This window comes from Lonchura striata, chromosome 1A, assembly GCF_050655825.1.
Source record: "Lonchura striata isolate lonStrDom1 chromosome 1A, ASM5065582v1, whole genome shotgun sequence".
NCBI lineage: Eukaryota > Metazoa > Chordata > Aves > Passeriformes > Estrildidae > Lonchura > Lonchura striata.
The window spans coordinates 27,049,426-27,072,048 of NC_140741.1; the positions used below are offsets into that span (position 1 = coordinate 27,049,426).

The following is a 22,623-nucleotide window of genomic DNA, read 5'->3' on the forward strand; positions in this document are numbered from 1 at the left end:
GGGGTGATTCTGCTGCTCCTGAAAGAAAATGCTCATATGTTTTCACCTCTTTTGTGAAATGACAACAAAGTGATATTATGGGTCTAGCTTTGGTTGATGTCCTCCCTCATTCTCCCTTCACTTGCCTCTAGCAAAAAGAGACACTTTGGGTTTTTTCATGGGGTTTTTGAATCTTGAATTTAGAGCAATGTCTTGCACATCTCTGCCTCTTCATATATATATCTCTTCATATCTATAGCCCTTCCCTGGGGAAAACTCTCTCTATCTCCAAGGCAAACAGTATTGCTTAGCCCATCCTACTGGTAATTTTAATGCAGATTATTCCCTCCAAAAACACATTTGTATGACCTTCTCCCTGAGCCTCTTGTTATAGGTCTTTATCAGAGAGGCTCAGAACAAGAGAGCCCTTGTGGTGGAGCCTCCAGGGTTCAATGCCATACAAATAGCAAACACCATCCCTAATAACCCTCATCAGTCTCTATACCAGGCTGCAGCCTTGGAGTCTGTCCTTTGCTTCCAAACCTCCCCTTGGGATATTAGACTTTATTAAAAATAAATAGTTACAAATTCTGTTTTACAGCTGATGGCATCAGGGAGAAGAATGGAGGAGGCAAAAGGAGCAAGTGGAGGGTCTGCTGTCCAGTCAGGTCACCTGTCTGTCACCCCGGCTGTGCTGCACCAGGGAGCAGTCTCAGTGTGGGAAGCACAGGCCCTGCCTCCTCTGCCAGTATCTCAGGAGAGGAGCAGGACGTGTTTTTCAAGAGGACTGGGAGAACTGGATCTGAGTCCATGGAGCCGAGCTGCTTCTGGAGGTGACAGACACCAAAAGCCAAGAGGAGTGCAGAGCAGCCTGTGTAGAGCGTCCTTGTCTCCTAGCTTGGCATTTGCCGACGAAGAGTATCGATTTCAGTTCTCCTTCTCTTTTATATACAGAATCATGTGCAACAAGCAACAAACATGCAAGTAAGCTCCTCGCTCAAGATCTTTCCCCACACCCTCCAAGAGTCCCAGACTCTCCCTTCTATCCTCATCTGGTCAGTGCTTAGGTGTTGCTCCTCTCCCAGTGATGGCAGTGACCCTTGACAGCCATGGGCCCTATCCATGGTGAGAGGGGACAGAAAGTCTGCTGTTGCCTCAGCAGCAGAAATACTTGCTGTGGGTCCCAGTCCATCCACTGAAGGCAGGGACTCCTGTCACCTCTCCAGAGACAAGAAACCAGGCCTGCTGCCCTCCTGTCTCTGGGCAGGAAAGGAGTTCTAGCCCAAGCTGCATACCCAGAAAGAGCAGTGTATCCTCACTCCTCTCCCAGGCATTATGACCTCATGAAAAAGGGAGTATATCCAAGCAGCTCCAGGCCCTGGTGTATCTGGGGGTTGAGAGGCAATCATGGGAGGCATTATTTGGTGGTGAAGGGACTTATCCAGTGTATGGGTACGGAACAGAGGAGACTGTGGGCAATGGGTGCGAAACGGGGAGGCTGGAGGAGTTAGATGGCTGACTCCCTGCGGTATGAGATTGTATCTAGAGGCAGAGTTGCCTGGAGCCGCTCCAGGTCCAGGTGGCTTCCAAAATCCATCATCTGGATGATACCTCCCTCCTCCTTGGTGTTGCCCCCTAATACCACACCCACTTCATCATCATCTTCATCTTCATCTTGACTGACAAGTGCCAGCTCATTCTCATAGCAGAAGGCACTGGGAGGTGGAGGAGAAGGTAGGATGGTCATCTTACTTTCTTGAAGCTCCCGTGCTGAGCAGCAAGGTGTGCCAGCTACCTCGTATGTCTTGTGAAAGCGCGAGTAATCCACTTTGTAGTGGTTCTTCTCCTCAAAAACAACTGGTTCAAAGCGATGACCCCAAAGGATTTCACTAGCAAGGTAAGAGCTTCGTGCCTGTGTGGTCATGGCTGTGGCTTCCACCATCCCCTCCAGAATAACCACAATCTCAAAATTCTCCGTCTCCAGCTCTTCCTTGCCAATCCCATAGAGGGGGCTTTCCTCATCAATCTCATGAACGATAATGATGGGTGAGACCAAAAATATACGATCAAGACCCACATCGTAGCCCACATTTAGGTCCCGCTGGTCCAGGGGGAGGTATTCCCCTTCCTCCGTCATGTAGGGCTTGATGAGCTGGGCTCGGACATGGGCCTCCACAATGTGACTCCTCCTCAGGTTGCCCACCCTCCACATGAGACACAGTTTGCCATCCCTCACGGAGATGACCGCATGATGGCTGAAGAGAAGGGTCTGGGCCCGCTTCTTGGGCCTTGCCATCTTGGCCATGATAGTGCCAATCATGAAGGAGTCAATCACGCAGCCCACGATGGACTGCACCACCACTGCCATGATGGCCAGCGGGCACTCCTCAGTCACGCAGCGGAAGCCGTACCCGATGGTTGTCTGTGTCTCCACTGAGAAAAGAAAAGCCCCCAGGAAGCTGTTCACGTGCATGATGCAGGGCTTGAGGAGAGAGGGACTACCTGCCACCGCCGGTGCATTGAGGTCGCCATGGAAGAAAGCGATGCACCAGAAGAGGAAGCCGAAGAAGAGCCAGGAGACCAGGAAGGCGGCGGAGAAGATCATGAGCATGTACCGCCAGCGTGTGTCCACACAGGTGGTGAAGATGTCAGCCATGTAGCGCTGAGACTTGTTGCTCAGGTTGGCAAAGTAAACGTTGCACTGGCCGTTCTTCTTCACGAAACGGTTGCGGTGCTTCCGCCGGGGAGCATGGCCCTTCCCATTCCGGCTGTGCCCATTCATGCTGCCCAGCGTAGAGACCTTGTGTCCATCCTCTTCAGTTGAGACGATGCTGTACCTGGGAACAGAAGAAACAGGCACTTCCATCAGGAATACGTGAAGGGTAACAGCAACCTCTGAGACAGCAAGGGCAGGAGACGTGGGTGGTTCACAGGGCTACAGTACCACCCTGTTGGATCTTACAACAGAACGTTTCAGTGATTATTGCACCATGGTGCCAATCTGACCAAACTGGTGGAGATCAGCTGCAATGTTTGCTGAATGTTGCTGTCTGGAGGTTGCATCTAGCAAAGTCCTGACAGGGCAGCAAAGCAGCAGCAGTGTGTAGCTCTGTGGTGCCTTCCAGCCTTTATGGTGAGGAGGGATACCAGGCTTTGAAACCTGTCAGAAGCTGGGACAGCCAGGAAGCCTGGGAGCAAGCACCCACAGCCTGACCACATTTTGGCCCTCATATAATACAAGGCTGGGAGTTTCTATTTTCTCCTCTGCTCTGCTCACTGATTTCATGGTGTGTGCAATGTTATAGCAATGTTTATATACTTGCTTCCTCAGGACAATTCTGTTGCCACAGCAACATGTGTGTCTTCCAGCATCCCTTATCTGAAGCCAAAGGTGTAATTGGGAAATCAACAGCCAAAGCACTGGCAGTTTCCTTGGCAGAAACTACACACACACTTTCTGGGAAACCTTTGCCCCTCTGGCTCCCTTCCCTTGCAGTCAGCTCTGACACTGCCCCTCATGTGATCCTGTGACACTTGCAGATACTCCTTAAAGATGTGACGGTAGACAGTGCTCTGACCACTGAGGAAACCAAGAGAGTGCACTGAAGCACAAAGACTGCTCTGCCCTCATGCCTGACAAGCCGCAGCCTCACAGGACCCTGGGAGTCTCTCCCTCCCACCCTGTGGTGTTGACATGTCAGCTGGAGTCCCCCAGAATGGGCCTCCATCTCAAGGCAAATGTTAGCGTTCAGAAACACATAATCACGGAATGGTTGTATGCAGGTGCTTTTATTGAAGAGCTCTGGGTGTTTGGGGTACAGACCCAAATCTGACTCCGACATGGGTTCAGGATGAACATGTTTTTATACCTTTATCATTATATAACTACATATTAATTATTAAACTTATATTGTTCTATTGTATACATTGATCTCATGCAAGCATGGATTCTTGTCATCTCCCCCAAATATCATTTCTCATGATTCCTGTTACGATTGAACAATAATTATATCCAGTTATGGAACAATCATCACATTTAACAATCATATCATTTATCATATAATAATAATATCATTTATCATATTCATTTAATGATTATACAGGTGCAGGTTCACATGATCCAGTAAAGCCCAATATTTTCCCAGGGCCTGCCAGGCCCAACCTTTCTTTCCAACTCCCCTAAATATCCCATGATTTTAGAAACATTTTATCCCTCTACTATCACAAGGACAGCACTGATGGCTGGATGTGTGATTTCTGGGCACATGTGGGTTCTGCAGTGCTGTTGGAATCTGTAATTTCTAGTCAGCACCATGCAGTGCTTTGCTTCTCCCCCAGAGTATTCCTCCAAGCACTACCCCTACACATGGCGTGTTTTGGATTGGAGAAGGATAGAGGAGTCATTACTTGGAACAGGAAAGCTGCTGATAGGTAATTTGAAAAGAATATATCAAAAGGCAGTCTGAAGTTAGGATCTGGGGGGCCATATCAGGAGGTCCTGGTCACTCAGGGCAGCAGCAGGTCTCGAGAGAGGGTTACTCACCGATTGACTCGGACGCTGCCCATGGCTCGCTCGCTCATCAGGTGTCAGGGGCCCGTGGGAGCTGGCAGGGCGTGGGAACTCATGCAGCAGCACTCACGTGGGACTGGGCAGCTCCAGGTTTCACCTCTGGCGAGCTGGGATCAGCGCTGCCATTGCGATTGCTCCTGGGCACACGCCTGGCAGAGAAGGACAAAGCAAAACCCGGTCAGCACCCCCCTGGCAGAACCCATCCCAGTCCAGAGCGGCGGGCACAGGGCTCCCGGCCTTCTGCTCAGGGTGTGTTGGGAGCTCTCCTTGGGGCACCTGCTGCAGCCTGGCTCGGGCAGGTGAGGAGCTGATGGATGCAGACTGGGAGCAGGGCTGCAGACCCTGCCTCCTGCCAGCGGAGGAGCAGGGCTGGCTGGTCACCGCCCTCCAGGGCAAGGGCACAGCAGCTGAGCAGCTCACAGGGCCCTCGTCCTGAGCCATTATATTAATATCAGAGCTTACACCGGGGTGAGAGCTCAGCCAGGCTAAATACCTCTCACACAAGGACTAACAAAGCACCGAAATGCACAACAGCCCTCAGGGATCCCTGTCAGCCCAGCCTAACCCTGAGGAGATTTTTTTCCAGGGTGTGCAGAACACCCTGTTTCAAATAAAAGAAGGAAAGCAATGGGTAGAGCCCAAAAGAAATTATGGAAAGGAAGGGCTCAGGAGTAGCCAAGGAGAAGCCAGTTAGAGGAAACAAACCTTGTGATGTGCCCTGTGTACAGCATCCAAGGAGCAGCTCAGCAACAGAATCCTGGGAGGATGTCCCGCAGATGTCCCAATCCAGTCCTCCCAGAATGGAAGGATGGAGAAGTCAAAGACTCGAGAGCCAACCTATTCCACCTGCCCAGAGCTGCTGGGAAGTGAAATGCACTGAGGGGGTAATGACTCACAGATTAGGAAGGGCTTTGTACACCCATGCTAATCCTGCACTGTAGCCTTTGGATTACAGCAGCCAGTGCTGAGTGTGGATGCAGACAGAGCCAGCTAGTCTGTTTTCTCCCAGCCTCACCAATGAACAGCCACTGGTTGCCAGATATGGGGGAAAATACAAGGATTTTGGGATTAAATGTAAGGCTTAAAACTGCTTACAAGTGGTTGTGCACAGGCAGGAGAGAGGAACAGCAAATGATGTTGCCTAGGATGGAAAAGGTGGTGACAATCATCCTTATCTCATCATCAGTACCCCATGATGGGACTGCACATGGCCAGGGGTGCCCACCAGCTTTCCCTAGTTAGGACCAGAGACTGGAAAGCAACTGAAAGGGAGCTCCAGAAATTACATCTGATGGGATGAAGATTACTCAATTACTGAGTTAAAGCCCTGCAGCAACACAAACATGGTTGTTCAGACCAAGAGTATTATGGGACCGGGAGAAGAAAACCACCTTGTAATCTGCAACTCACCATTTAGAGACGAAAGTGAACAGCTGCCCAAAAATCCCCATTAGGAAAAAGCACTTTGACACTGAACTCTGCCAGCTCCCACCAGCTCACTGCCCTACAACATCATGACGTTGGTTTGGCCAGGAATTTTTGCTGTGCAGCTGGGTAAATTTAGAGCAGATCCTGTGCCTGGTAACCTAAGTTAATCAGAAATGTTGATGTGATGAAGAGAGGTCACTTCATACCCACAGATGGTCCTGCTGGGATAAAGCTGACTAGAGCAATTACATGGTGAGTTCAGACTGCAGGGTCCCACATTACTTTGGGAGGTGACAAAAGTGGCCAGTTTAGGTAGAACCCTCTGTGCCAGCCCCAGCCAGGAGAGGAAAGGCATCCTCTTCAACTGGCATAATTTTCAGCCAGCCTGGATAAGCCAAGCTCATCCTTAGCCAGCACTGACCCTGATAACACAGGGAAGGAAGGCACTGTCACAGCTCACACACATGAGTAATTCACAATTTCCTGAAAGTTTCCTGAAACCAACAGCTCTCTTTCTCCAGCTGCAGAAAGAGGTGCACCATTTCTAGAGATTTTGGATTTCTGGCCCAGGCAGCAGCCAGCTCCAAAAGAAAGGAAGAAGGACCTAAGGTGCTTTGTGAAACTGTGTGCAGCAACATCTGGATCTCTGCTCCTCACCTTTCCCCCCCTTCCCAAGAAGGGGCAAAGGAAATAGATAAAATACAAGGGCTTCATTCATCTCCAGTTCAGGCTGGTACAGCTATGGGATGGGATGAGCACGCTGTGTAAGAGCGCTGCATCCTGTGGTGCTGTGCTTCTTCCTGGCTCCCACATGGAAGCTCATGTCAGCCAGAGCTGTGGCAGAGCCTCTTGCACAGAGTCCACCATGGCTGGATCTTGCAGCTCAGAGCTTGGGCAGCCTTTGCTGCTGGCTCCATAGTGCCCAAACAGAGTATTAGCAGCTAAAGTCACATCACTACCTGCAATTGGTACTTAATCACAAGGAAAGTATTCCCACAAAGAATAAAGGCACACACATTTGAGAATGGGAAAGTAAATGCTTTTATTTGCAGTAAATGGTTACAAATGGGAGAAAATGGTCTTGGACCATGCATGAATCCATGGAACTCACACAGAACTCACTCACAAAATCCTTCTCTCCTTAAAATTTGAGAATTTTTCTGGTGGATTCAAGGACCTCAGTAACAACAGGCAACATTTCTGAGGCAAGAACTGCCTGAGGGAGGCATCTTTGTCCATTATGAGCTCGTGGGGGTTTTACCTGATGAAGTCTAAGTTGTGCTTCACTGCTTCCAGGCCAGTCTGTTCTCAGGTTTTCATTCTCCAGCTTGTATCTTTCCAGCTGTCCTTGGAGAATAAAGATCTTCTGCTTCAGCCTCTCCACATTTGTTTCGGCATTCAGAGCCCGCTGGGTCGTTAGCTGAAGATGACACTCGGTCTCCTGGACTAAGGACTGGAGCTCTTGGGCTTCCCTCTCTCGTTCAGCCTGGCTGGTCTTCAGCTGATCCTGCAGGCTCACCACCACGCACGCCTGTCTCTTCAAGCTGTTCTGGAAGGTGTCAAACATTCTCCTGACCATGGCATTGTCCTTCCTGAGTGCAGCATTCTCACTCTCGAGCCTGTCATACTGTTCCCTGAGCACGCCGTATTCCTCCCTGAGCACGATGCCATCCCCCATGAACACAGCCCTGTCCTTCTTGAGCTCTTTGAACGCCTGCCTGAGTGTAAAGTTCTCCGACCTGAGCGCGACATTCGCATTCCTGAGCATTTCGTTCTCCGACCTGAGCATGCTGTTCTCCTGCCACAGCAAGTTGTAGGTCGGCTGCAGGGACAGGGACTCTCTGTCCTTGCTGTCCTCGCTGTCCTCGCTGTCCTCGCTGTCCTTGCCATCCTCCTCGCACAGCACGTGGGGCTCTGTTCCCGTGGTGCTCTCTGGGTGTCCCACATAATGGTCACTGGCGTGGGCCTGTGTGGCAGTGGCCTCTGTCCCCAAGTGCTGGCCTGAGCTGTGCTGGAAAGAATCATGGAAGCCGCTTGGTGCTGTACCAGCCTTTTGGAGAGCAGGCAACCTCTGATGCCCAGGAAAGTGGTAGGTCAGGCTGGGCTCCTCATCTCCAGGCAAGCTATCAGACACTCCCATGTCTTTGCAAAATGGTTCTTGAAACTCCTGATATTCCTCCTCAATCTCCAGCGCATGCTTGGCCAACTCCACCTGTTTGTCTTTCACCGTGTAAGAGTGCCCAGGAGTTAGGGAGAATGTGGGTTCTCCCAGATCCTCTGTCTGATTTTCATCTGTGCTGTCACTGCTCTTGCACAAGGGTGAAGGAAGTCCAGAATGGCAGGAGTTCCCTGATTCTTCACTGTTGCCATCATCACCATCATCATTGTCATCACCTTGCAACCCTTGAGATTCTGGGTAGACCATCATCATTAGCCCAAAGACGCGAAATGGCTGCGACATTTTTCAGGATGCTCTCAGCTGCAGTAGGCAGGAGAATCCAAATTGTCCTCCTGGAGTGCAGGCCATGCAGACTGTTGACACTGACAAGCAGTGTGCCACCTTCTGCAGCTTCAGCAATGCTTGTTTTGGCCACCAAAATCCCTCTGTTTAGAACATCAGGATGTTCAGGAGGGAGAGGAGAGCCATATACCTCTGCATCTTGTTTCTGAGGACAACTGGAACCACCAGCATTCCAAGGTCTATGATGTCAAGTTCCACGTGTGCTGAGTTGTCAGAAGCAGGGGATGGGGAGGAAGCAATCAACTGCTGTCCTGATTCTGTCTAGGACTGCATTAATTTTCTTCATAGTAGCCAGCACAGTGTTGGATTTAGTATGAGAATAATGCTGATAACACAGACATGTTGGAGTTGTTGTTAAGTTGTGGCTTACTCCAAGACAAGGACTTTCCAGCTGCCCATGTTCTGCCACTGAGGAGCTACACACGAATCCAGGAGGGAGCATGGCCAGAACAGCTGGTCCAAACTAGCCAAAGGGATATTCCATGCCACAGAACATCATGCCCAGAATATAAGTGGGGGATTTAACTGAAGGGGCTGACGAATGCCTGGGGACGTGCTGGGCATCAGTCATTGGGTGGTGAGTAATGAGGCTGTGCATCACTTGTTTCTGTTGGGTCCTGTTATTCTCTCTTTCTGTGCTTATTATTACTATTTCTGTTATTGTTGTTGATGATCATAATATTAATATCATTAACATATTCATTATTGTTATATTTTGTTTCAGTTATTAAATTGTTCTTATTTCAACCCATGAAGTTTACCTTTTCGATTCCCCTCTCCACTGTGGCTTGGGGCAGTGAGAGGGAGAGAGGGGCTGAGTGATACCTAAGTTGTCTGCTGGAGTTAAACCACAACAGCTGCAAAAGGTGTTTTTGGCAACACGAGGGTAAGCTGTCCTCCTGGCTGTAAAGCTGACCCCAGCTTGGGGATGTTGCCAGTGAGCAGAGAGCAGCTCATGAAGCTCCCTGAGACCTCCAACGTAAAGGAAGGACAGGGACAATCCAGCCAGGCAGGTAGCATGGGTCAGAGGGGACAACCCTGTCCCACAGGGTACTGAGACGTCTCCACCAGCAAGGTCAAGCCACTGGCCCTTGGTTGGGGCTCACCCTGGACAGGGGCAGGAGACATCACCAGCACTTTGGCCACAGGCATCGCTCTAAGCTGAACGGCCAGCGGAGGGTCCACGCTGTGGTGCTGCCAATCTGATTCATCCCCTGCTGCCAGCTGGCACAGGGAAGTGTTAGTAATACCGAGTGCCACAAACTCAGAGCGGCACGAGCCAGGAGACGAACAAAAATAAACACGTTTCCCACTTCCACCCCAACACACCCCCACAGCGCGTGGTGCCGCCATGGGAAGGACAGACAGGCAGGCAAGAAACGCCTGGGCTGGGGACTGCTGCCACATTGGGTCACTGTCCCTCCTCAGCAGCTGGTGGGCCAGGGCCACCACTGAGATCCCTGATGGCAAAATCGGTTCCATCAGCTTGGCAAGGCCTGGGGGCTTACCAGGAGCCCAAACCCTATGTAAACATAGTTCAAGTGGCTGTGAAAAGGTCCCATTGCAACTTGGAAACCTGAAATGCAAACGGAATGAAAGGGGAAGGCTCAGAGGTGTCTCCAGCAGAAGGGGATTATATTCATATCCTGAACAGGCAGCTGCCTGTCACATGGACAGGGGGGAGGAAAGCCTGGCTGAGGACAGAGATACAAATCCAGAGCATGCCTGAGGGCATTTCTTGGAGCTTGCTCTGTCTCCTGAGACCCACATGTGAAGGAGGAAGCTGCAGAGTCAGTGGAAATTCCTATGGAGAGGTATGAAACCAAGCTGGTGGGTGCAGCAAGGAGAGATGCTAGGCAGGAGGCTTCAGCCTGGACAGATGCCTCTCCATCCCTCTGCTGCCTGTCCTGTGTGTACATGAACACCCACGAATTTCATGGCCTGCAGAAGCCCCCCAGCACTTTTGAAAGCTGCTGCAGCATGGATGTCACAGCCACTGGGTTGCAGCATTGCAACAGTCAACCAGATGGGTCTCCAGGGCCCAGCAGCTGCCTCTAGCCCCAAGGCATGTGCTGCCCTTCCTTCTTACCCAGTGACTCTCCCTCCTCCTGTGTCTTAGACTGAGCAATTCCAGGGACACCACCACGGTGCTGCAATCATCTCCTCCTTCCCGTGTGACACCATGCTCCAGCAGCACAAGCCATCACACCAGCCCACGCTGCCACTCCAGTTCTGCTCTGGCCCTCAGCAGGCACGTGGGGCTGCACTGCTCCTGTCCCTTTCCAAGGGATCTGCAGGATAATAAGGTCAAGAAGGTGTTTGGTGCCAGGGCAGTACCTCCATTGCTCCATCCCTGTGTACAGGGATGGAGTCCCAGTCTTTCTCCAGCCCCTGCCAGAGTAGATCATATATTGTCAATCCTTTCTTACATTTGCAATGGAAGAGTCTCATGAAACAGAACAGAAAAGTCCACGCTAAAGCACTCCCCCACTTCTCTTTTTATAACAACCATATCTGGTGCTCTGGGACATACACTGTGAGCGACAACGATGGAAAAATCCCAGGGTATTTTTACACTCTTAGTCTTTGCTTTATCTGGAGTTGTCTGGCAAATGCTTCTCTCCAGTCTGTGGTCAATACCACAGCCGCTGGTTGCACTTTGCTTTGTGCCCTTGTCCCTGTTACCGGCTGCATGGCACCGGCTGGCTTGGGATCAGCATCCACATCCCCATCCTGCCAGCTCGGGCACGGTGACAACACGGCAGACGAACTTCTCGCCTCTCGGGGAGCCAGGGCGGAAACGCCCGCAGCTGAGGAGGGACCTCTCTGCCTTTTTGCAGAGCCTTGCAGACCCACAGCATACAATATGTCCTCTCCATCCTCTTCGTAACTCCATCTCTCCTGTTCCTCAGGAATATTCCCAGGGTCCATGCTGGGGCTGACAGGGCAGTCTGTGCCATGGGTGGCTGTCCTGCCGCAAGAGCCAGCGGCCGAGCTCTCTCTGCTCCGTGCCGGCAGGGCAGGCTGCCAGGCGCTGTATGGGCACACGCGAAGGCACAGTCACTGTGCAGGAGAGTTTTACCATATTAAAAAGGCAACTGACATATGGAAGGTGAGGGGAGGAAGCTGTAATCAACTCTATACCATTTTTATATACACATTTCTGCCTTTTCGTTCAATAATTATAAATAGATCAGGTGCCAACAGTCCCCATCTGCCCCTCAAGGCATGATCCGCTGACCAGTTTCCCTCTCCAAAAGAGGATTTTATTCATGTGCTTCTGCTCGGTTTTATATTTTGGAGTGGAGTGAGAAGGGGGGATATTTTTTCCCCCTGTGAAGCTCTGGAGCCTGAGGATGGGTAATATGAAAACAAAACAAAATGATTTGAAGTTAAACCATCTCAGTGTGTGACTCAGAGCTATTCATAGCTCCCTGAAGCCAGCTGCAGCAACGGAGCCAGAAGGATTCTGCCCGTATTATTATTCCAATTACCATCTGAATTAAAAGTTTGAGCAGTGATCAGCCCACATGCTGATGGGAGGGGGAGAGAAGAAAGCAAAGAGAGAAGGAGAGAAAGAGTGAGAGGAAGAAAAAACAGATAAAAATGTGAACCACACAAAGGTCCCCGGGATGACAAAGTCAGGGAGAGGCACAGAAAGGTGACAGCATCACCTCCCGCCTGCTCCCACACCGCCCCAGCGATCCCTGCTGCGGCTGCACCGTCCAGACAATGGCGCTGTGAGAACAGCTGCCTACTCCCCAGCATCGCAGACTAGGTGGGGGATACCCCATGGTGGGGCTGGTGGGACTGGCACCAGCATTCACCCACTCCTCTTTGGCCAAAATGAGGCTGGGAGTACATGACACAGGGGCTGGGGGGTGGACTGAGCAGGATTGTAAAGAGAGGATGCTGCTGGATTGGCAGGTGGGGAGAAGTCCCTGCTTTTTCTTGCTGAGTGAGGAAGGTGGGTGTTATTCTCTGTAGCTGGCATCATAGGAAAAATTAAATGCTCAGAAGGGCCCTGGCCTTCCCTGGGTGGTGTTCTTGGACAAAAGGGAACTAAGCTTTTGTAGCAGCCAGGGTGCAGATTGCATCCCACCTGCTCCTGAGGAAGCAGAGGGGCTGACATGCCTCCAGCACCCTGCCACCAAAACCAGAGACTAGACCCAAAAAGGTTAGTGCAAAACCTGCAAGAGGTGAAAAACTGAAGGTTCTGGGGTGTCCCTGATGTCCTCACATCCCAGGCAGATACAGTGCACTCAGGTCACCTCCTCCAGCTTCCCAGCACAATTGCACAGTGCAAAGGGTGTCTTCATTAATCACATCTCTGGAGCTCCCTTCACTGGGCGTCCTGCCCTGCAGGAGCCCTGGTGTAAGGCCATTCCCAACAGCATCCCTTCACCATTTCTTCAGCACAAAGTGCCTGGCCATGTGGGATGTCTTGATGCCTTTTGGCTAGTCAGGGGACAAGGATAATTATCAGTGTGCAGGAAAAGAGGGGGTAAGAGTGGCTTGCATCATCAGCCTGCCTGCTGCAGTTGTGGTCTTGACAGGGCAGGGATGGACTGCCGGTGACTCTGCCAAGCACCCAACAAGGCAGATGCCTGCAAATAATTTATGAATGATGATAATAACAGTGACAGCAGCAAGGGCAAGCAATAACCAGGGCAAAGCCTGCTCTGCGCCAAGTCCCCGATCTAGAGAGGCTGCAGCCACTTCTCCACACCCAGCTGCTGCACGACAGCTGAGTGCCCAGCCTGGCCTGGCTGCTAAGCACTAACCCATCCGAGACAGGGGAAAAAAATCTCCCTTCACCCCGCCTTGTCGCTGGGCTAAGAGGGAACTGAGCAGAGCCACGAGCCTCCTGAAAGGGCTCCAGCTGCTCCCCTTTCGGCCATCTCTGCTAGACACCAGAAACAGAGCAGAGGGAGCATCCCAGGTAAGCTGGAAAACGCAGAGAGTGGATCAAGTATTTCACTACAGGTTTGCTGACTTCTATTGCTGCGGCTTCATCCGTCAGGTTTAACAAGCACATCTGGAAGGGGTCAAGCCTAAGTGCTGCCGAACTCACGCAGTACAGAGGATTCCTTCCCCTACCCTCCATCTCCCCGACAAGGAAGGGCTGGGGGAGAGCAGAGCGAAGCGGGACACGGTGGCTGCACCTGCACCCTGCCAGGACTGCGATATCCCCCCCGCCGTCACCACGGGTGCTGTCATACCCTGCTCCTCCGGCTGCGACAGCCGCTCCCGCTGGGATCCTGCCCGCTCACCTGCCTATCGCCCGCTGGCGCTCGGTGCTGCCCGCAACTTCTGCCTGCTCACCTCCACCCGGACACGAGGCCGTTTCTTGGTGCTGGGAGCAACGGGAACGGGAGAGGAGAGGAGTTCTGGGGCCGCTGTGCCTGGTCCCGTGGCAGGCACCGCCTCTTCATAATGCCATCGAGCTCTTCAGAGGGATGAAGCGCCCGTCTGCCCGGCCTCTGGGATCCCCGGTGCCCTTCAGCCCCGCACTCACCGTGCTGCTGGCGGGGCCGATCTATACAGCTCTCCCGGGGCTTTACCCTCCTCTACAGCAGAGTCACTTTCGACATCCACTTGCTCTGAGACTCCTTTCAGCTGGTCAGTCTGCGCGGGTGCTTTAGCGGGCTGCCAGCAGAAAGGGAGCCGGCGAGAGGAGAGGGGAGAGCCAAGCTGAAGGCAGGAGAAAGGAGAGCAGGCAGCAGAGAAGCAGCTGGGACAAGGCCAGCAGCTCTTTGTACTAATGCTGGTACCGCTTGCCAGGGAGGGAAGGAGGTGGGGAGATGTGTCAGGGTCGTTTCTCTGAGCCTTTTGCAGGGGACAGAATGGGGGACGCTGCTTCCCTCATTATCGAACAGCACCAGGCTCCCTCTGAAGTGTTTCAGGAGAAATGTTGCCATAGAAATAAAACAGCCGTCCAGATTGTGAGGGGCAGACCCACTGCCATGGTGGCAGGGGCGTGGGCAGAGCGGCAGCAGGAGCCCCTGGCTGGCGGCGTGGGGAGGTGCCGGGCTGGAGTACCTTGTTCTCCACCCTCCAGTCTCTGATTTCCAGTGAGAGCAGCAGTGGTGCTGCTGTGCCAGCATGGCTGGTGCCAGGAGATGGTGGGCATCTCCTTCCCAGATAGACCAGTGAGTGAATGACAAAACTGTCCCTGGAGCAAGCTGCCTGCTGCCAGGCTCCCAGGAGGACAGGCGTGGAGGTGCATGAGTCTCTGGGGCCACGGGGACAGGGTCACATTGCAGACAACTCCCATCCCTCAGCAGCCCGTGCCACGACACCACCTTCACTGCTGCAGAACAAGCCTCAGAGGTCTGAGGGCGAGAACCAGCTCAAAAGCAGCTCTTGCCTGTCCCAAGCCCCTCTCTGCCAGAGAATCAGTATCTCTCCCAAGAAGGGGCTCCAATCCCAGCCATCACCATTAAAACCACCTTGTCTGGCGAGCAAAACCGGTGCCGGTGGCTCTGGGGGTTCCCTGTGAGGTCTCTCCGCCCTGGTAAGGGGCACAGGAGCAGTGACGTCAAGGAGCAGGAATTTAGCCTGACTCAGTTTCGCAGCGTTGCGAGGCAAGCGCAGACGGCTCCAGTCGGCCCGTGCCATTCACAGGAAAGCGAGCGGCAGCGGGAGGCTGGGAGCCGCGTGGATGAGTAAGAGATCGATTGCTGAGACGCCAGCATCCATCTATCGATCCCTGGCCGCAGTGCCGGGTTAAGCCAGCCCAGTGCAATAACGAGGCGGGATAGCGGGGCTTGCTGGGGGCACGGGGCCATTAACTGCTCCGCTCGGCGTCCGCACTGATGGCAGCGTGCGGCGGGCACAGGTATCCATCACCGCGCCTCCTGTCACTGACACCACCCCAGGGATGCAGCTGCTTCCCGGGCGTGGCCGGTGGCTGAGCTTGGGGTGGCCGAGAAGCTGGAGGGGCCAGTGGGGATTGGTCCTGCCAAGAAACTCCATCCCTCCCCAGCCACCTCCTGGCTTTCCTTGAAAACCATGGCGGGGGACTGCAAGGGACAAGGACCACTGCCTGCCCCCTGCCAGCACCACACATCAGGGCACTTGATCTGAGCACTTTGATCCCCAAACGGGGAGAGATGGAAGAAAAAAATGGTGGAGGAGAGGGAACCCGCTTCCCTCCAGATCAGCCCTCTCCAGCTTATCCTTTGTGTCCATCCTCACCTTTTGTCCTCTTCCCCACCACTCCCTGTCCCCAGCAGATTCATGCTTCCCACTAAAGCACAATTTGCCCTGTATTGATTACTATTTTCAGTGTCTGCAAACAGGAGTGGCCACACACTGCCAGGGTGTCTCAGGCTTCTGTGGGTGCCACTTCTGGTGGTGGATGGAGAAGGGACACATTCCCATGTCTCTGTCAAGATGTATTCCCCATGCACCTTCCTGATCCCGCCCAGGCCCCGGATAACCCCAAGCCCTGGGCTCATCTCCACACCTCCCATCTCCTGTGGATGACTCCCCCCAAGCAGCCAAGGAGGGCACAGAGCAGGGATTGAAGGTAGCCTTGGAGCTGTGTCACCTCTGCCATGAGTTTCTGTCACTCTCTGCCCTTCACAGCACACCCCCAAGGGGAGCAAGGGGAGAAGGGAGAGGCCCCAGAGATGCTGTTTGCTTTGCCATCAATGGAGTCAGGGCTGGGCTGCAGGGATAGGAAGCGCCAGGCTCTTGCCAAAAGGATTTGGATGACTCCAGGCTATTTGCCCAGGAGGGAGGGCCTTGGGGGCTGATGGGCCAGGGATGTCCGGGGTGATCTGCCAGCACCATGCAAACCTGCCTGCCCACTCCTGTCCTGGTGGGGAAGCCGACCTTCTGAACAGGGAGCAAAGGCAGAGTTTTCCTGGTAGTTTGCTCCTGGCTTCCTCCTGAGCTCCTTCACCCAAAGCCACTATCCAGAAGACCCTTTGCACCATGCCTGTCTGGGGGGTGTTGGACCACCACTGGCATGATCAGCCTTGCTGGGACTAGGAGAGGTGGACGGCAATGGAGAGGGGGACAGATCTGAAGCCCAAAAAGCTCCACAAGCAGCAGGAAAACAAACACATCCACTTCAGCCCCATTTGCACCCGAGAGCCTGAAGAGCAGGCCTCCAGCTGCCTCCTTCTGTGTGAACTGGCTGGGACCAGCACAGAGAAGAGTCTACAGAGCAGGAGAAGTAAAAGGTGAGCAAGATCCAGCCCAGGGCGAGAAGACACTAAGAAAACACGGGGAACTGAAAAAATGAAGAAGTTACCTACAAAGGGACCGAAGTTAGGGTGGCGAGAGGGCGGGGAGGGAAGTTGGGGAGGTTTAGAGGCAGGAGCCCACCCCTGCCCCTCGGCCCGTGGCCGCCCCGGTAGCTGTGCGTGCATACGCCATGCACACAAGGCAACTTTATTATTCACTGGCACGCTCACACGAAGCCACGCATCTCTCCCCAAGTTATATTTATAGCTGTTCCTCAGAGCGAACGCTAATGAAACAATACATTATTTTCCGAAGGGAGAAAAACCCTTCGCGCTCTCATGCCGGTGCGGAGAGCAGCGCGCCCCGGCACCGCCTCTTACCCGGGTCCTGCCGAGGGCTGCCGCCTGCTCCAGCCGTGCCGAGCCAACATCAGAGGAAGGGAAAAGCGCCCGGTCTTTCCATCTCACCACGAAATGTCTCAGCCGGACCGGAGGAATCAGGGGAGTCTCTCTGCAGTCCTCGCTCGCCTCCAGCCTAGGTTTATTTTTTTCCCCTCCGAAGAGCTACTTCTCCGCTGCGACCTGCTCCTCTCCTAACTCTGCCCTGCCCACGCCAGCGCTCTCCTTCTGCCTCTGCCTCTCAGAATTTTTTGCTCCCAGGAGCGTCCATCCCACGGAGTGCTGATGTGCCTTCGTGGCTCAGCGACGGGTTTAGGTCTCCCCCTCCTGCCTGGCTCCCTCCTTCTCTGGCATGATTTGCCCGTGCCCCTTGCTGCCCCCCTGCTCTAGTCCCCAGATCCCCCCTCTCCCTGACACTCTTCCTCCCTTTGCGCTCCGCTCCCTTTCCCTGGCTGCCTCTCCCCCTCGCTGATTGCTATGCAGTCTGTAGCTGAGAAGTCAGTAACTCTGTGGTAGGATCCAACAGCTTTCCGCTACTTTAGCCCATCCTCGCGTGTGAGCTCAGAGCTGCGGAGCCGCCATGGGGGAGACAGAGCGACCATCCCCAGCGGGAAGGGGATGGTGGGGCCGCCAGAGAGGTGAATCCTCCTCCTGGGCGGCTGCACAGAGATTAAATAACTACCGTCAGAGGGCTTTTTCCCACCTGGATTTGGGGTGCTGGGCTGACACCTAGCCCCGAGGAAGGACCAGGCTCTCCCAGCTGATGCTGTTTGCTGTGGGGCATTGCTTCCCCACGCTACAGAGCTGGTGATTTCCTGCCGGGAAGAGTAATGCTGGGACAGGAGCTGGACACGGAGGGACTAGACCTCAGGGCTCCAGGATAGTGCACAGCCATCCTGCTGGGAAACCTGTCCAAGAAACCTCTCTTGGGTCTCCACGGCCAGCAGCATCTCAGAGGCTTTAAAAAGGTCACTTCTTGGTGACAAGGAGAGATTTTGCAGCAAAAACAGAGGCTGAAGAGACTCCTGACTACACAGGCAGTGGCTGTAGGCACAGGATCCTGGGGACAGCCCTGTTCCAGAACAGCATTTTTGAGGACATGGTTTCTGTCTTGGTGCCTCATATGCTGTCCGCAGTGTTAAGGCCTGTGCTGAAAAGTCAAAAAATATTTAAAAACCCATTTTTTGAGTCTCCTCTGGGTCCCAATCCTGCAAGGACTATGACCCTCCCTCCCAAAACCCTCCCAAGGTGTGGCATATAGGATGACCCCTGCACAACATGCTGTGGAGCCTGCTGTGCCCTGCCAGCACCAGTGAACACTGCGGTGGTGAGCACAGCCTGTTCCCACCTGGCAAAGCCACTGCCGGGGCAGCAGAGGGTGCTGGGGTGGGTTTAGTAGCTCCATGCAGATGAGCAGCTGCAAACCAGGAGCACATCAGCCTGCTGAATGGGTCAGTTCACCCCAGTGCACCCATGGCTGCTCCCTACTGCTCCTGGGGAGCTGCTGCACCTGGATGCAGCAGAGCCAGCCCATCCACTCCCTCTGCAGCCATCCCTATGAGGACCTCATTCAGGTTCAGAGGGTACGTATTTTCCCAAAAGCTTTGTCTCTAGGACCTGTTTTGGGGCTGCTTCCCTAGAGCTACTGACCAGTATCTGCCCAGCTGCTCTTTGGCAGAGTGCACCATCCCTCTGGCACCACAGCAGGCCTTTCCTCTTCATGTGGTAAAGGGATGAAGATGGGCCTGAGACATCTTGCTCCTTCCCAGAGCGGGCAAAGCCAAGTGCAGCCCTGTGACCGCCTCAGCCTCAAGTGGGGTGTCTCCCTCTCTGCCTTTTGCTCCTTACTGCTGGCTCCCTCTGAGGCCTCACCACATTTCCCTCTGCCTTTGCAGCAGGAGGGTAGATAGCTGCACCTTGTGCATGGTGTGGCAGCCTGACACTGCCAAGAGACAAGTGGCCCTTCCAGAGGCAGCGAGAGGGGCATGGGGACGCCACATTGGAGATGTCACCGGCCCCTTGCTGTCCTTGTGCCCCCCAAGTGCCATGCCCTGACCGCCCCATGGCCGCCGGCCCCAGCAGCGGGGTGGCTCACACTCGCCGCCCCCGCCCGTCTCCACCAGCACCGTCTTTAATAAGAAGTGTGGAATATTTTAGCACCTATGTAAAAACCACCACAGACGGTGGTGGCAGCCGTTGCCAGGGAGACGCTCCCAAAAATAGCCCCACTCCGCCAACCTTTCCCAGTGCCACTGTGGGGATTGAGGGAGGCAGAGGGATGGAGGGATGGAGGGATGGAAGGGTGGAACGAGGGACGGATAAAGGGATGGAGGGATGGAGGGAAAGAGTGCCATACAGATGGACAGAGGAATCTTTGGAGGGATGAATGGAGAGAGGAGGAGTGAGGGGTGGTTGAAAAGATGGAGGGAAGAATGGATAGAGAGAGAAAGGGATGAGAGGGATGGCTGGAGATGGATGGAGAGATGGGTACAGTGGAAAGCAAGAGCTCCTGGGAAGGTGAGAAAACACTGCCTGCCTCTTCTCCTGCCTGGGCATCAAGAGACGAGCAACCTGTATGACAGCAGCCCCTACTTGGACACCCGTGGTCCTGCACTCCTGTAATACCAGCTAAGCCAGCACAAACCGTCAAGCCTTCTCTGTGTTGAGCAGGTCTGACTTTGGGTGTTTAAACCAGAGAGCAAAATTCTGGGCTCCTTAGCACCTGCCGTGTTCCGTCTGCAATCTTCCACCGACCATCCTATCTCTGTCTGTCTGTCCCCAGCATTCCAGAACTGCCCAGCCAACCTGATCTGGTCATGGGGGCAGAGATGGTGAGACACAGAGGTGACCCATGGTGCTCAACCCCACCGTGTTCCCCAGCCCCTCTGGGAATGCAGAATCATTGCCCTCTCTTAGACAAATCCTTGAGACTGCCCACTCTCCCAGAAGGTCTGGATGTAGCCTGATCTACATCCTGCAGCAGAATTGGAGGGAGACACCTGGAGAACCACCAGGGGCAAAAGCAGAGAAGCCTTTTTGATAGAAGGAAACATTTGTTTTAGTGATTAGGAAATGCCCTTTTGTCCCTCTTCTCATCCCACAGCCATCACCTCATAGGCAGAGGTGGAGAAGGGCCCTGAATTAAGCTGCTGCTCTCTGGCCCAGTGGCTCTGCAGGAGGAGCCTTCCAGACCAGCAGAGGCAGAGGGAAACCCCAAAAATAGAACTAAAGGAGGAGGGATTGGGGGGGGGGGGAGAGAGAGAGAGAAAAATAAACCAAACAACCCCAAAATCTCATTTTTAATATCAAATCCCAGCTCACTTTCCTCCTTGTCACCCTGGCGACATTCCTTGTGGTCACCATGGAAACGGGAGGCATGGAGAGAGCATCACCATGCGGGGTGGTGGCAGCACCCGGCATTATTTTGGGAGGCAGGGAGACACCCGGCGCAAGGAACTTGGCATTGTGGCAGGGCAGGAGGAGGGAAGGTTTATTTTTACTTGGTCCCACTCCATGTGCCAGTTTTGTCTCTAAGAGCCTGGGTGTCCCTTGCACTGCAGCAGCTTTCCTATGGCCCCCATGTACCACACAGGGATGGTGTTCCATGGGGACACCCCAGCCTTACCACCCTGTTCCAGCTGGGTGGGCTTGATTGGGCTGCTCCCATGAAGTCCCTCTAATGGTCACCTCAGCTGGTGGTTCCAGGTGCCAGAGTGGGAGATAATGCTGGGAGTTGGGCCCATCAGCTCTTCTTGGGAAGGTGCAAGATGAGGAGAATAAACCTTTGCCTTTCTCTGGAGGGGACTTCTTTCCTTGGGTGGGACAAGAAGCTGCAAAGAGGAGTGCAGGGACAAGAGAAAGACAAAGGCTCTCAGACATTGCACACCAGGGGGTTGGAAGGGGATTTCTTGGAAGAAAGGACTCCAAATCTGTTCCTTCCCCCCAACTTTACATCCCTGCTCCATGGATCAAAACTCTGCCTACCTGCAAAAGGACCTGGGGTACCAGGGACCTGCAGGGCCACCAGGGCTGGGGCTTGGCTTTTACCAGCACCCACATGGCCTTGTGAAGCCCTGCTGAAATCCCAGGCAGCTCCACTCTGATGTCTGGAAACCCAATTCAGGCAGTCCTTGCCCTTTGCCAATCGTCTCTTTTGCTCTAACCCACCCTTGACCCACCGCAGCAACCCCTGCCTCAGTGCCCTGGCTGGGAACAGGCAGGGACGTCTCCAGTTCCGTGGGGCTGAGCAGGTGTTTTCCAACCCGGCCTGTGAATCCATCTGGAAAAGCCCTGTGATGCAGGTGCTGGAGCGTCAGAGAGGGAAAACACAACCGCCAACCTAATGGGCAGGGAGGAAATGTATGCAAATATATTCAGAAAGGGAGCCGGTGATGCTAATAGGCTTGTTAATCCTCTCGGAAAGCACCAGGAATAATATTTTTACACTTTGGTCGTTAAGCATTTTACTCCAAGCAAGCCCATAAGGAGAGAGAGACATGCGTAGAGGATGGCCAAAAGTCATGGCTGGGGACAGGGAGGGCAGCAGCCAGAGCCAACTTTGGGACAGGAGCAGGCAGGATCACACAATCCAAGGGTAACCAAATTAGACCCGTGGCCAGATGCGATTTGCTCAGGGCAAGGCGACAAATTACAACTTCCATTTGGTTGTACTAAAGCAGCTTTGAATTAGTGATTAGCTATTGACTACCTAATTGCTGGATCTTGATGCAGAGGTCTCTCTGCTGCTGCCATGAGATCTCCCTGTGTAACTGCTGCTCCGAGGACAAGGTTCATCCAAAACAAGCTGGTCACCCGGCTTAATATATTTTCAAATATATTAAAACTTTCTAACATTCACTACTGAGCTCTTTTCTGTGAAATCTATAAAACCAGCAGCAACCACATGCTTCTTTCACTCAACAAATTCCCTACATTTTTTGTAACCCTCTGGAATCCAGGATTTCCTTCTAAGAATCCAGGATTAATATTTTCAGTGAAGTTTGTTTCAAACCAGCCCTTGGGAGAATATTTTCTTTCTCCATGGCTGTGCTCAGGGATCCACTCTGCTCCAGATAGGGCATCTGAAGGAAGGGGTGTCTGGTAGGGCAGACACCAGGGAATGGCTGTCGCTGTGGAAGAGCTGCAATGGGTTGATAATTCAAATATCTCTCCACTTCTTCTTTGGCTGCAGGAGCCAAGGTGGAGCACTGGTGAGAAGGTGCTGCAGGTGGGATGGGGCCGGTAAGGGCAGAGAGCAGAAGGCTGGAAGCAGCACAGAGGTTACTGCACCCGTGGCGAATATTCCTGGAAAGTCTGGCCCTCGCCGGAGGGTGTGTCCTCAAGGCCAGAGGATGGGAATCCTCTTCCCTCTGCCTTTTCCCCTTTAACCACACTTCCGTGTGTAACTTGAGACAAGCAGGGAAGAAAAAATAGGAAGGGGAAAAAAAAAAAGAAAGGGAAAAATAGCGCAGTTATTCCCGCCTCTGCCTCCTCCTCTCTCTCCTCCCCGGCCAGCCAGGAGCCACGTC

The 22,623-nt window shown here is 53.4% G+C and overlaps 2 protein-coding genes across 4 annotated transcripts; both read right to left on the bottom strand.

Annotated features, from left to right (window-relative positions):
- Positions 1-528: 528 nt before the first annotated feature.
- KCNJ4 (potassium inwardly rectifying channel subfamily J member 4) lies at positions 529-22,514 on the bottom strand. Of its 3 annotated transcripts, none has more exons than XM_021553989.3 (3): positions 17,078-22,514; positions 4,523-4,698; positions 529-2,816 (listed from the first exon to the last, which is right to left on the bottom strand). In XM_021553989.3, the coding sequence occupies exons 2-3, from the start codon at positions 4,558-4,560 to the stop codon at positions 1,487-1,489; spliced, it is 1,368 nt and encodes a 455-aa protein (XP_021409664.1). In that variant the 5' UTR covers positions 4,561-4,698; positions 17,078-22,514; the 3' UTR covers positions 529-1,486. The 3 variants fall into 3 exon arrangements, with proteins under 3 accessions (XP_021409664.1, XP_021409668.1, XP_021409665.1); XM_021553993.4 differs by lacking the exon at positions 17,078-22,514 and adding an exon at positions 13,824-17,053; XM_021553990.4 differs by lacking the exon at positions 17,078-22,514 and adding an exon at positions 13,772-17,053.
- Positions 4,708-13,749, bottom strand: LOC110483820 (uncharacterized). Its single transcript, XM_085569221.1, has one exon. The coding sequence runs from the start codon at positions 8,436-8,438 to the stop codon at positions 7,119-7,121; it is 1,320 nt and encodes a 439-aa protein (XP_085425347.1). The 5' UTR covers positions 8,439-13,749; the 3' UTR covers positions 4,708-7,118.
- Positions 22,515-22,623: the final 109 nt, after the last annotated feature.

Excerpts from the sequence above, each read along its gene's own strand:
- KCNJ4 (XM_021553989.3), bottom strand. The coding sequence starts at position 4,560 with ATGAGCGAGCGAGCCATGGGCAGCGTCCGAGTCAATCG. Across the intron at positions 2,817-4,522 it reads GGCAGCGTCCGAGTCAATCG|GTACAGCATCGTCTCAACTG; the intron begins GTGAGTAACCCT and ends TTCTGTTCCCAG.
- LOC110483820 (XM_085569221.1), bottom strand. The coding sequence starts at position 8,438 with ATGTCGCAGCCATTTCGCGTCTTTGGGCTAATGATGATGGTCTACCCA.